The sequence below is a fragment of the Pteropus alecto genome, unplaced genomic scaffold (genome assembly GCF_000325575.1).
Source record: "Pteropus alecto unplaced genomic scaffold, ASM32557v1 scaffold46, whole genome shotgun sequence".
NCBI classification, from domain to species: Eukaryota; Metazoa; Chordata; class Mammalia; order Chiroptera; family Pteropodidae; genus Pteropus; species Pteropus alecto.
The window spans coordinates 319,327-333,258 of NW_006439231.1; the positions used below are offsets into that span (position 1 = coordinate 319,327).

At 34.4% G+C, this 13,932-nt stretch overlaps 1 protein-coding gene and 1 pseudogene across 2 annotated transcripts in view; both read left to right on the forward strand.

Moving 5' to 3' along the window:
* The window catches only part of LOC102898696 (UDP-glucuronosyltransferase 2A1), a 73,785-nt gene that overhangs the window by 46,892 nt on the left and 12,961 nt on the right, over positions 1-13,932 (forward strand). For both annotated transcript variants that reach the window (XM_006916502.2, XM_015592936.2), the window contains one exon: positions 12,418-12,566. In XM_006916502.2, coding sequence (XP_006916564.1) covers positions 12,418-12,566 — 149 coding nt within the window. The remainder of the gene's footprint in view (positions 1-12,417; positions 12,567-13,932) is intronic.
* Positions 8,012-8,127, forward strand: LOC112483542 (annotated as a pseudogene).

A 13,932-nucleotide genomic window follows, 5' to 3' on the forward strand; every position in this document is an offset into this window, starting at 1 on the left:
TCATATGGTAACTCCATTTTTAATTTTTTGATGAACCTCCATACTGTTTTCCATAGTGGCTGTGCCAATTTACATTTCCATCAGCAGTATATAAGTGTTTATTTTTCCCCACAACCTCTCCAAAACTTATTATTACTTGTTCTGTTGAGGATAGTCATTCTAAAAGGTATGAAGTGATATATCATTATGGTTTTGATTTATATTTCCCTAATAGCTCATAAAGTTGGACATCTTTTCCTATGTCTGTCGCTTCTCATATGTCTTCTTGGGAGAATTATTTGTTCAAGTCCTCTGCCATTTTTTTAATTGGGTTATTTGTTAATTTTATTGTTAAATTGTATGAGTTCTTTTCATATTTTTGATAATAGCCTCAGAGATGTTTTTTGCAGATATGTTCTCCCATTCAGATGGGTACTTCTTTGTCTTGTTGATAGTATCTTTTGATATGCGGAAGTTTGATATAAACTTATTCATTTACTTTTGCGTTTACTTCCCTTGCCTTTGAGGTCAAATTTTAAAATCCTCTCTAAGTCCAAGGTCCATGAGTTTAGTATCTATGTTTTTTCAATCAAATTTATTGTTTCAGGTCTTTAATCCATTTTTAATTAATTTTGATTCATGATGAGAGATAGCAGTCTAATTTCATTTCTTTGCATCCGGCTTTCCAACTTTCCCAGCACAATTTATTAAAAAGGATTTTCTTTATCTATTTTATGTTTTAGGCTTCTCTATCAAAAATTATTTGCTCCTATATACGAGGTTTATTTCTGGACTCTCAATTTAGTTTTGTTGGTTTATGTGCCTGTTTTTTCTGCTGATACCATGCTGTTTTGATTATTGTCACTTTGTAGTATAATTTGAAGTCAGGCAGAGTGATACCTCCAGCCTTGTTCTTTTTTCTCAAGATTGCTTTGGCTATTCGGGGTCTTTTGTATTTCTATACATATCTGATAATTTTTTGTTCTGTTTCTTTAAAAATAAATGCCACTGGAATTTCGATGGGGATTGCATTCGATCTGTATATTGCTTTGAGTAATAAGGTCATTTTAATTATGTTGATTCTTCCAATCCATGAACATGGAATATCTTCCATTTCTGTATTCATCAGAGACATTGGTCTGTAGTTTTCTTTTTTGTGTGTTATCTTTAATAATGTTGGCCTAATAAAATAAGATAGGAAGTATTGCCTCTTTAATTTTTTGGAAGAATTTGAGAAGCAGTGGTATGAAATCATCTTTGACAGTTTGGTAGAATTCACTAGTGAAACCATCTGATCCTGGACTTTTACTTTTAGGGAGGTTTTTGATGATTATTTCAATTTTCTTACTGTTGATAGGTCTATTGCAATTTTCCAGTTCTTCGTGATTTAGCCTAGGAAGGTTGTATATTTCTTAGAACTTGTCCATTTCTTCTAGGTTATTGAATTCAGTGACATATAGACTTTCATAGTATTCTCGTATGATATTTATATTTCGCTATCTATAGTAACTTCTTTTTCATTTGTGTTTTTATATATGTGTATCATTTTTCTTTTTTCCTTAGTGAGTCTAGCCAAGGGTTTGTCAATTTTATTTATCTTTTCAAAGAAACAGCTCTTCTTGGCATTATTTTTTTCTATTTTCTTTTTGTTCTCAATTTCATTTAATTCTGCTCTAATTTTGATTATTTCCTCCCTCATGCTGACTTTGTGCTTCATTTGTTCTTCTTTTTTTAGTTTTTTAAGATGTAATATTAGGTTATTTGGAATCTTTTTTGTTTCTTGAGATATGTCTGTAATGATATGACCTTTCTGCTTATTACTGCTTTTATTGTATCACAAAAATTTCAATATGCTGTATTTTCATTCTCATTTTTTTCCATGTATCTCTTGATCTCTTCTTTTGTTTCTTCTTTGACCCAGTTATTCTTTAGTAGCATGTCATTTAATCTCTGCATATTCGTGTTTTTTCCTACTTCCTTTTTGAGGTTGATCTTTAGTTTTAAAGCATTCTGGTCAAAGAATATGCTTGGTGTAATTTCAAGCTTCTTAAATTTGTTGAGGCCAGTTGTGTTTCCCAACATATAGTCTATTCTTGAGAATGTTTCTAGAGAAGACAGTACACTGCAGAAGGTATAATCTGGTGTTTTGAAAGGTTCTGTAAATATCAATTATGTCTAATTGGTCTCATATATCTTTTAAGGGTGATATTTCCTCATTGATTTTTCTGTTTGGATGATCTTTCCATAGCTGACAGTGGGGTATTTAGGTTCCCTATTATACTTGTGTTTTTGTCAGTTTCTCCCTTTAGTTCTGTTATTAGTTGCTTTATATATTTTGGTACTCCCTGATTAGGAGCATGTATATTGATGTGTTATGCCTTCTTGATGTATTGTCTCTTTTAGCATTATGAAATGTCCATCTTTGTCTCTCATGACCTTTTTTATCTTGAAGTCTATTTTGTCACATATAAATATAGCTATGCCCTCTTTTCTCTGGATGTCATTTGCCTGTCTTTCATCCTTTCACTTTGAGTCGATATTTACTCTTGCAGCTGAGATGTGTCTGTTAAAGGCAGCCTATGGTTGCATTTTGATTTTTGTTCCAATCTGCTACACTATGCCTTTTTATTGGTGAGTTTAGTCCATTTACACTTAGGGCAATTATTGAAATATGAAATTTTTCTAAAGCCATTTTAACTTTTATTTTCTGGAATCTTGCTGTCTCCATTGTTTCTTTGGCTTTGTGTTTCTGTCTGTTATTTTACTTAGGTGATAAGCTATAATTTTTCAAGGAGCGAGATCAAGGTGCCACCATGCTTCTGATGTCACTTCTCACCTCTATTTTATTTAGTTCTGTTTCCGGAGTTTTCTCTTGTTCTCTCATTTAGGACATGTTTCCTTGTTTCCTCATTTTGGTTGCCTCTCTGTTTGTTTCTATGTATTAAGTTTCTATATCTCCCAGTCTTGACCAGTGACCTTATGTAGTAGGTGCCCTGTATGGTCCAGTGGCACAGTTTCCTTGATCACCTGTGCTGGCTGCTCCGGGAATGTTCCTTGTGTGAGTTGTATGTGCCCTCCTGTTGATTGCTGTTGGCACATGAGTAGGTTAGATTGACTCTCAGGTTGACTGGCTGTGAGTACTGACCATGCCCACAGAGTATGAGCTGCTGTGTGGGGGTAACCCCATGGAGTGAGGTTTACCTCAGCAAGCTGTGTGATTGCTGATATCACTCTTTGGGTGTGCCACTTTTGGGGCTAATCAGGTAGTGTTCTGTTGTGGTCTAAAACTGGCCTTCAGATGAGTTGATTCTGGAGACTCTTGGTAGGGTCTCTCTCACAGCCAAGGTCAGCCACTGCCTGTAACCTGCCTGGGGATGCCTGGTAGGAGCTGCAAAACTATCCTGAGTCATTCGTTGCCTATGCTGGACCTGGAGCTGCATAGGAAACTATGGATCCTGGGACAGTTCAACAAAAGGCCTAGGGCATCCAGAAGCCTGAGGCCACCTGCCACTGCTTGTAGAACTTAGCCACTAAAATAGTCTCAGCCATACTAGAGTTGGGCAAGGTGAGATCCCAGTGATCACCAGAGTGGGATAAGTGGTGTTCCCCAGGTAAATGCAGATTCAAGTTTAATGTCAGTGCATAGCTTGGGGCTACTTACAAAAGTCTCAAAGCACACCGAGGCCAGCCACTACCCTCCTCAGCCCACAGACCTACTCCCAAGAGCTTTCTGAGAAAGACTGCAATGTGAGTTGGAGCTGGTTGCCCACCACCAAAACTGCCTCTAGTGATACACAACCCAAGGCTGGCTGTTTGCTGCTTAAAGAGCCTTCTGTGGTGCTTGCGGTAGGTCTGTTACCTGGTGCAGAAATTGCCTCCTGCTGTTTGAGAGTTGGGTGGGGCAGTGTTTCAGGAAGTCACCAGGGTGCAGCAAGCAGAATCCATCAGGCCAATGCAGATTCAGATTTTGCCCTGTGGGGGAAGGTCTCAACACAAGAAGAATGATGCCTGCCCTCAGGCTGCGTGGAAAGAGGGCTCAACTCAGAAATAATGGCAGCTGTTCCTACAGCCCTTGCTTTAAATCAACAGAACTCAGTCTTTTACTGTATGTCTTGGCACCTCCCAAGTCACCTCTGCTGGAACCCAAGATGAGTGCCTATGAGTGAGTGAATCTGAGTGCCTTTAACAGGATGTCTGGATTTTCAGCAGCCTTCTATCTCTCCCTGACTGACGCAATACCTGCTGATTTTCACAGCCGATGTTGTAGGGATTCCTCTTCCCAGCACTGGAACCCTGCGTTGGGGTGCTCAGTGTGAGGTTGGGACCCCTTGCTTTTCCAGGGAAACCTACACAGCCAAAATATCCCTCCCAATACTCCACCATCACATATGGGTGTGGGGCCAACCTGTTTCACATCTCTGCCCCTCCTACCAGTCTTGATGTGGCCTCTTCTTTGTATCCTTAGTTATAGGAATTTTATTCAACTAGTCCTAAGATGATTCTCCAGGTCAATCACTCTACAATTTAGTTGTAATTTCAATGTGGTTATGGAAGGAGACAAGCACATGTTTATCTACTCCACCGTCTTGCCCAGAAACTCCCACATCACCTCCTACAAAATCTTTAAGTATTTCATATCTCTTCCTGAACAAGTATCATAAAGTACTGTGTCCAGGCAACAACATTAAAAAGTTCTCTGCATATAAGTTTCACTTACTAGCTCTAGAAATTAATTTTTAACTAATCTGAACTGCCAGTTCACTCTGTGCCCAGCAAATATTCAACCTCTGTAGCAATGTGTGAAAAAACTCTGTCATGGTGTTTGAAAAATGGATTTCAGCAATTCTTATGCTGCAGCTCTGCTACACTGGCTGTGGATTCTGTGGGAAGATTCTGGTATGGCCCTGTGACATGAGCCATTGGCTCAATCTAAAGATTATTCTGGAGAAACTCATAGAAAGGGGCCGTGATGTGACTGTGTTGATTTCTCCAAACTCTTTTATAATTGACTACAGCAAGCCTTCCACACTGAACTTTGAGGTGGTCCCTATGCCTCATGACAGAGAGATTGCTGCAAACATACTAAATGACTTTTTAGACATAGTGACTAACATCATGCCCACATTGTCATGCTGGCAGGCAGCAATGAAACTGCAAGATTTTTTTTCAAATAAGTGGAAATTTAAAACTTCTAAGTGAGAGCATAGTCTATAACCAGTCAATCATGAAGAAACTCCAGGCAACCAACTATGATATAATAGTTATAGACCCTGTGCTGCCCTGTGGAGACCTGATTGCTGAGTTATTGGAAGTCCCTTTTGTGTACACACTAAGGTTCTTTATGGGTAACACTATAGAGAAATTCTGTGGAAAACTTCCAGCTCCACTTTCCTACATGCCTGTTGCCATGGGGGGACTACCAGACAGAATGACCTTCCTGAAAAGGGTAAAAAATGTAATGCTTTCTATTTTATTTGACTTCTGGCTCCAGCAACATGACTTTCAGTTTTGAGACCAGTTTTACAGTGAAGCATTAAGTAAGAAACTCTGCTTTTTATTCTAAATTAGTTATTAAAAGAAACTTAAAAGGTTTGAGAAAAGTCTAAGAAAATGAAAGAAGTGTATTTTAAAACTTTTGTTTCCACATAAAATTCTACAAATGATAGCAATAAACTGTTATCTTTTGGGAAGGGAAAGCAAAAAATATCTTTCCATGGTTATTCTTCTTTACAGTTACCTAATCATTTTGTAAGATACCTTGATACTTAATAGGCTATTATTCAAACACAATAAAATATAAAACACTAATAAATGTCAGTCCAATGGAAGATGTACCTTTTGTCAGATGTAGGATATCACAAATAAGTTTTCCAAGTGGAGGTTTGACTTTTTACTGGTAAAATGTAATATTCATTATAAGAGTAAGATGTTCTCCTTGCCTGATTCCAATAATAAACTAAAACCTGAGCTATATTAACAATAGGATTGAATTTGGAACGTAATTTACTTTGCCTGAATTTTTCTCCAAAAATTTGAGAATTATGTATTATTATAGTCAAAATGAATACCATTCAGGAGAAATTGCCATTTTTATCTCTCATAAATTTATGATGAAACTGCAGAAAGTCTTATGTGTACTGTTTCATAATGGCTGATTATACTGAAGTTTCCTAAGATGCTTTATACTTCTTAGGTGAGTATTGTATAAAAACCTGAATGATTAAATAGAAAACACTAAAAGAATTTATAGCTTGAGCTGTAGAAAGATAACATATATTTTTACTTCACTACTTATATTATTCTATTTTTAATTGCTTGCCCTAATTAAAAAAAAAAATTTCATTTGCAATTTTCATATATATTGCTCTGATCTGATTCCATCAACTGAGCTGCCTGCCACTCCAACTATTTTTGAGAATCATGAAGGAACATGAATTAATAAACAAAAGATCATATTGAGTATTAGAAATATTAACTAATTTAACTCCTTGCTTGTATTAGTTTGCTAGGGCTACTACGACTAAATACTATAAATTAGGGGGCGTAAAAAACAGAAATTTATTTTCCCACAGTTATGGAAACTAGAATTTCAAGACTATGGTGTTTTCTGGGCTGGTTTCTTCCAAGGCCTATCTCCTGACTTGTAGATAACGACCTTCTCGCTATGTGCTCTCATGATCTTTCCTTTGTGGATTCGCATACCTAGTATCTCTTTCTCTTCCTATAGGGGACCAGTCACCTTGAATAAAGGCTCACTTTTATGACCTCATTTCACATTAATTACTTCTTTAAAAGACCTATCTGCAGATGCAGTCAGATTTTAATGTATGAATGATAAAGGAATACAGTTCAGGCCATAACACTGATTTTCCAATAGATACATTATTTCATGGAACTAATGATCAAAGAAACTCACTTTAAAAATCCTTAGCTTCATGCATAATTTGAATTTATACTGCATTGATTAAACAAATAAATAGTTTAATAACCAGTATGAACCATCTGTGTATAGACAGTATGTCATGAAACTTGACACTTTTTGTAGAATTTTACAAGAGATTTTAAAATCTATACAGAAGAGCAAAGGGCTAAGAATAACCAAGGTACTCTAGAAAAGGAGTTACAAGGGAGAGGGTATTATCCCTTCAGATATCAAGAATCAATCATTAGCAAGATACCAAATAAGTTGTCCCTCATGTATTCCCCCAATACAACAACAATAATTTGGCATCTATCCACCGACAAATATGCCTTTGTGAGAGCTTTAAGATCCATATAAGAGAATGTGAAACCCTACGGCAGTTTAAGACCAATGAAAAACCTTGTGAAGGCAAGCTTGCAACCAGGTGGCTGAGTTACAGACTGTAAAAACATGTTTAACCCATTTCCCATTTGCCCCAAGAATACTCTCCAGCGGCACTTGCAGCTGCAGCGCTTAACACCAAGATAACTCACAAATTATAATCCTAACCTTACCCCGAAAGTTTTCCATGAAATATCTCTCTTTTATTATCATTTTCGCATTACTCTAGCACATCGATTCTTTGGAAAGAAATGACATCATTCAATTTATAGCATTCTGTTTTTAGTGGTGGTATTCTCATTTACAAAATATAGTAATGCTCATTGCTGAAAATTTCAAATCCTAGAAAACATAATATTCCTACACATGATGTTAAATTAATGCTGGCAATCAGCTGCACTTTTTTTTTCTAAACAGGAAAATGGTTAAAAAGTTTAAAATTTTTCTTAAATATAAAAATGTTTATAAAATAAGAATATAAGGAAGGAAAACATTTTTTGTACAGCTGTACAATGTGTTTATTTTAAGCTAAGCGTTATTACACAAGAATCAAAAATATAAAAACATTAAAGAGCTTATAAAGTAAAAAAAAAGTTAAAGTAAGCTAAGGTCAATTTATTATTGAATAAAAAATATTTTTAGGATGTGGTTCCATAGTGTAGCAGTTAGCACATCTGCTTTACACGCAGAAGGTCCTGAGTTCACTCCCCAATGGAGCCACAGTCCATGGTCTATGGCCATACCACCCTGAACAAGCCTAATGTCTGGTTTCGGAAGCTAAGCAGGGTTGGGCCTGGTTAGTATTTGGATGGGAAACCACCTAGGAAGACCAGGTGCTGTAGGCATAAATAATAAAAATATATATTTTTATATATTTAGTGTAGCCTAAGTGTATGTTGTTTATAAAGTCTAAAGTAGTGAACAGTTATGTCCTAGGTCTTCACAATAACACCACTCACTCAGTGACTCATCAGAGCAACTTCCAGTACTGCAAGCTACATTCATAATAAGAGCCTTATACATGTGTATCATTTTTTACCTTTTATACCATATTATTACAGTGGCTTTTCTATGTTTAGATTTTTTTAGATACACAAATACCATTGTGTTATAACTGCCTACAGTATTCATTACAGTAACATGCTCTAGAGGTTTGTAGCCTAGGAGCACTAGGCTATACCATATAGCCTTGGTATGTAGTAGGCTATACCATCTAAGTTTGTGTAAGTACATTCTATGATGTTCACACAACAATAAAATTGCCTAAAAACAAAGTTCTCAGAATGTATTCTCATCATTAAGCAATAAATGACTATATGTAGAAAATCTAAAAGAAGGGACAAAAAAAAAACCTTCCCAGAACTAGTAAGCAATCACAGCAAGGTTACAGTATACAAGATTAATATATAAAAATTGATCATTTTTCTATATATTAGTAATGAACAAGTGAATTTGAAATTAAAAACACGTCATTTATATTAGCACCCGCAAAAATAAAATACTTAGATATAAATCTAACAAAATATATACAAAATCTGTATATACAAAACTCTGAAGAACAAAATCAAAGATCTAAATAAATGGACTATTGTCAATATTGTCAAAATGTTAGTTCTTCTCAATTTGATGCAAGATTAAATGAAATCCCATTTAAAATCCCAGTAAGATCTATCACAAATAATGACAAATTGATTCTGAAGTTTACATGAAGAGGCAAAAATATTTCAAGTAGTTGACACAATATTTAAGGAGAAAAATAAAATTGGAGGATGAATACTATTTAAGACATACTATACAGCTACAGAAATCAAGACAGTGTGGTATTAGCAAAAGAAAGACAAATAGATCAATGGAACAGAAGAGATCTGTTGGAATAGAACGCCCATCAAGAGACCCACACAATATAGTCAATTGGTTTTTGTCAATGGAACAAAGGCAGTACAAAAGATACAGTCTTTTCAAAGTTGTGTTGGAACAACTGGACATCCACATGAAAAAAAAATAAATCTAGATACAGACCTTTTAAGTTTTACAAAATTTAATTCAAAATGGGTTATTGATATAACTATGAACTCCTGGAAGATAACAGAGGAGAAAACCTAGATGTCTTTGAGTATGGCAAGTACTTTTTAGATACAACATAAAGGCATAATCCATTAAAGACATAATGGATAAGCTGAACTTTGTTAAAATTAAAAATTCTGGTTTTTTAAAATTTGTTTATTTTTATTATAGTGACATTGGTTAATGAAATCCAGTAATTTCAGGTGTAAAAATTCTGTTTTGTTAAAGATAATGTCAAGAGAATGAAAATACACAGACTGGGAAACAATACTTGCAAAAGACATGTCTGATAAAAGACTGTTATCCAAAATATATTTTTTAAATATTCTTAAAACTCAACAATAAGAAAACATAAAATCTGATTTAAAAATGGGCCAAAGACATTAACAGACAACTTGCTAGAGAATATATACAGTTAGCAAATAGAAAAGCATATAAAACAATGCTTCATATTATATGTCATGAGGGAAATGCAAATTTAAGCAATGAGATATCACTATACATATTAGAATGATCAAAATACAGAACACTTGACAACACCAAATGCTGGCGAATTTCGATACAGAAAACTCTCATTTATTGCAATTGGAAATGTAAAATGGTATAACCACTGTAGAAAACATTTTGTAGGTCTCACAAAAGTAAACATACTCTTACCAATATCGTGCTCCTTGGTATTTGCCAAAAGCCCTTGAAAAGTTATGTCCACACAAAAACTTGCATGTGGATTGTTATAGCAACTTTATGTACAATTGCCAAAACAAGAGTATATAAGAAATATCTCAACCTTCTCCTCAATTTTTCTGTGATCCAAAGATAGCTCTAAAAATGTACACTTATTTATTTATATTTTATTACAAATAACTAAAAACAAATATATTGAAAAGTATTAATTTTTAAATAGTAATTCAGAAATTATACAGATTAATTTTCTTTTATGCCTTTGGAAAGAAATTAATCACTTAGAGAGCCTAGAAAAGCTGCTGTTAGTTATTAACCCAGCTAACATGATTTATCTTTGAGAAATTGGTAATTGTCTCTCACTGAAATTCCCACCTATCTCATCTACATTAAAGCATTTTGCCATAAATTCAGGCTACCTCTAAAAATTCCTTAACATTAAAAGCCACCTCAGTAGACTTAGGATGTACAATTAAAATAATAGATTCAAACAATAACAATAATGACATGGTAACTCAAATTTAATAGCCAATTTATTAATGATATATTATTTACATCATTCTCCACTTTGTAATTCATTTTGAATAATAACATAAATATGGAGAAGAGATTGGTGGTAAATTTTATTATTGTTTTATTTAAATCAATTAATTAATTAATATTTTATGGTGACATTGGTTAACGACATCCAATAAGTTTCAGCTGTACATTTTAACAATAAGGCATATATATGTTTACACTGTGTGTTCACCTCCCATAGTTAAATTTCTTTCTGTCACCACATATTTGACCTCCTTTACCCCATTTCCCTCCCTTCTCTCCGCTGCCTTCTGGTAACCACTAGTGTATTCTCTATGACCATGAGTCTCTGTTTGTTTGTCCTGTTCGTTTGTTGTTTTTAGGTCTATATCCCACATATAAGTGATATCATGAGATTTTCAACTTTTCTGTCTGGTTTGTTTTGCTTAGCATGATTATCTCAAGGTCCATCCATTTTGTTGCAAATGGCAGTATTTCATCTCTTACGGCTGAGTAATATTTTTGATTTGTAATTTCACAGTATGGCATTGAAAATGTCTTATGAAATTATGTGCCAACTTTTGCATAATTTGCTCAATGTCATTCTCTTCATTTTTGTTTTGCTTTATATTTTTTACTGTGCATCGACCCTTCAAATATAGAATTTTCGTGAATACTTTAAGCTAGGTCTTTCTGAAAATGTGATCTAAAAGGTTGTGCACAATAATTTTACCTAAGGAGTTGATAATCAAGGCAGGATGTCACATAAAGGGAACAATATATCTGAAGGGCATAAGCATACTGGCATGGAAGCTGTGAGGTGGAAGTTCTTATTCAATCTGGCAATTTACACCTGAGTGTCTTTGTGGAATGCTTCTTCATTATCAAATTAAAGCATTCGTTATTTAACCTCAGACATATACTTAAATATTACAAAATAATGACTAAAAAAAGGCTTTCTAACCTGGGTTGTATATGATCACCAATTTGATTAGAATCCTTAATAAAGAAGGATTGTGTCTGAGTGTTTTTTTACTTAGATACAAAACATGTTTTCTGTGTGTAAAAAAATGGTTGATTTGGTCATTTGCAAACATTCATTCTTCTCCACAAATTTCCTAAAATCTGTCCCTTTCCAAACACATCATTTAAAGGTAACACTAAAATAAGTGTGTGCTATTGGTAATGCAGGATGTGCACTTTACTTTCCAAAGTGGGTTACAGTGAATATGAATTACTCAGGGACTTTCTACTGAGGAAATAATGGCAAAAAAATTGGAAGGGATTGGATTCGACTCAGGAAGATAAGGTAAACTGTAAGGTACTTCAACAATATTAGTGAGCCAGAAACTATAACAAGCTGGAAGGCAGATAAACATTCCTGACCGGAAATTAGAAAACTATTAAGAGGTCATTTGGGGCTGATATGATGGGGCTAATTTATCATGTGCCAATTCATTGAAAGGAAACAATAAGTATTAAATTCATCGGCACTTGGAGTTGTGGTTAAATTTTTTATTGAAATATTTTTGTGAATTTACTTTTATTCATTTCTATTTGATGTTGTAGAATTTATTTTATTAAAAGTAGTTTTATCTTACACATTACTGTTCATCACCCAAATATTCTCTCCCTCTCTCCTTCTTATCTCTCTTCTTGCTTCTCCCCTCTACCCTTTTTTTCTTTTTCTTCCTCCATTCTTTCTTCCTTATTACTTGTAATTCCCCTTTCTTTTAACATCTAGACATACTAAGTAGTCTAGAAGACCTAGATATATTTTTTATTAATAGCACATCAGAAAATTAGTGGTACATTTTTTTCCCGAGCAAACGTATATGCTAATAACCTCCACCCAACTTTATGTTCTTTAGGAAGACCCACTACATTATGTGAGACTATGGGGAAAGCAGAAATTTGGCTAATGCGTACATATTGGGATTTTGAATTTCCTCGTCCATACTTACCCAATTTTGAGTTTGTAGGAGGATTGCATTGTAAACCTGCCCAACCATTACCTAAGGTAAGTCTCTTATAGTGAAGGATTTTTGTATCTTATGATAAAAAATCTGATTTTCCTTTAAAGATTACAGCCTACATAATAGACATATGCTGCCGGATATCTTCAGTGTGCTACTCCAAATCAGTTTTCTAAGTCATAGGTGTCTCATAAGTGATATTACTGTTTGGGGGACTTTAATTTTTAAGATGAAGAATGAAGTGCTTTAACAGTATATTTAAAACATTTTAGTGTGTCTGTGGTATGGGTACTAAATTGAAGGGACAGGAAACTAGAGCCTTAGAAGTTACTAAGGAGACTGCTGTAGTCATCCTAAGATGCATGATGGAGTTATGAATAAGGACATTTACTATGACTGAAGGTTAAAGGGGCTTTCATGAGAACTCTCAGTTAGACTCCACAGGATTCGGTAAGAAGAGGTTAAGTGTTGTCAGAAGACACAGAATCACATACGGCTTCTTAGATAGCAGTTACCTTTACTGAAATAAGAAACAATTAGTGGAAAAACTTTTGAGATGACAATTATGAGTTCAATTTCAAATTCACTTTAAGGGGCCAAAGGAATTTTCGTGTGGAGAGTTCTAAAAATCATCTGGATAATATAAGGTTTCTGTCTAAGCAGTGACCATTAGAAATAGATTGGGAGTCATCAACATAAAGTAGAAGTCATAGAATTGAGAGATACAAATGCTAAATTTTTTTTTAAGACTACTATGCCAAGTTTTTGGGGGGAGTTGCGGGGGAAGATAAAAAGAAAATTGTATAACACATTCCAAAGTTTTTGAAGAATTAAGATAGACTGCCAAAAATGTTGGAAGAAAACAATATTGAGAAGCAAATATAAAAATAATAGGTAAATATAAAAATTGAGAGGCAAATATAAAAATAATAGGTAAATATAAAAATAATATATAACTATCTTTATCAATAAAGAGTGAGGAGACTGATACCCATTTGCTTGGGTTGTAGATAAACAAAAATAATCTCTGTAGAAGATTGCAGGTGCTCTATGGCATCATCTTTCCTCTAGTGATTTTATTAGCCTTAAACTGAGAACATCAGTGATGACAGGGCAACCACAAATAGTTACAAAGGGAATGCATGACACATCTGTAGAGGGTGATATTCACATAGAGTATGATGTGAAAGACCCTAATCCCAGACTTTACAGTGCTCCACTTGCACAACTGTGAGCAATCTACAAAAGAATTTTACTTTGCAGAGAAATTTATATTTTACTTCTGTGCCAAGGCTCAAATTACAGGCATGCAGTTAGACTCACACTCTTGTGGAAGGCAGAAAATCACTATGTTATAAATGTTATGATTATAACAAGAGGTTGACTGTGTTGTCACCTGTTAAACATATA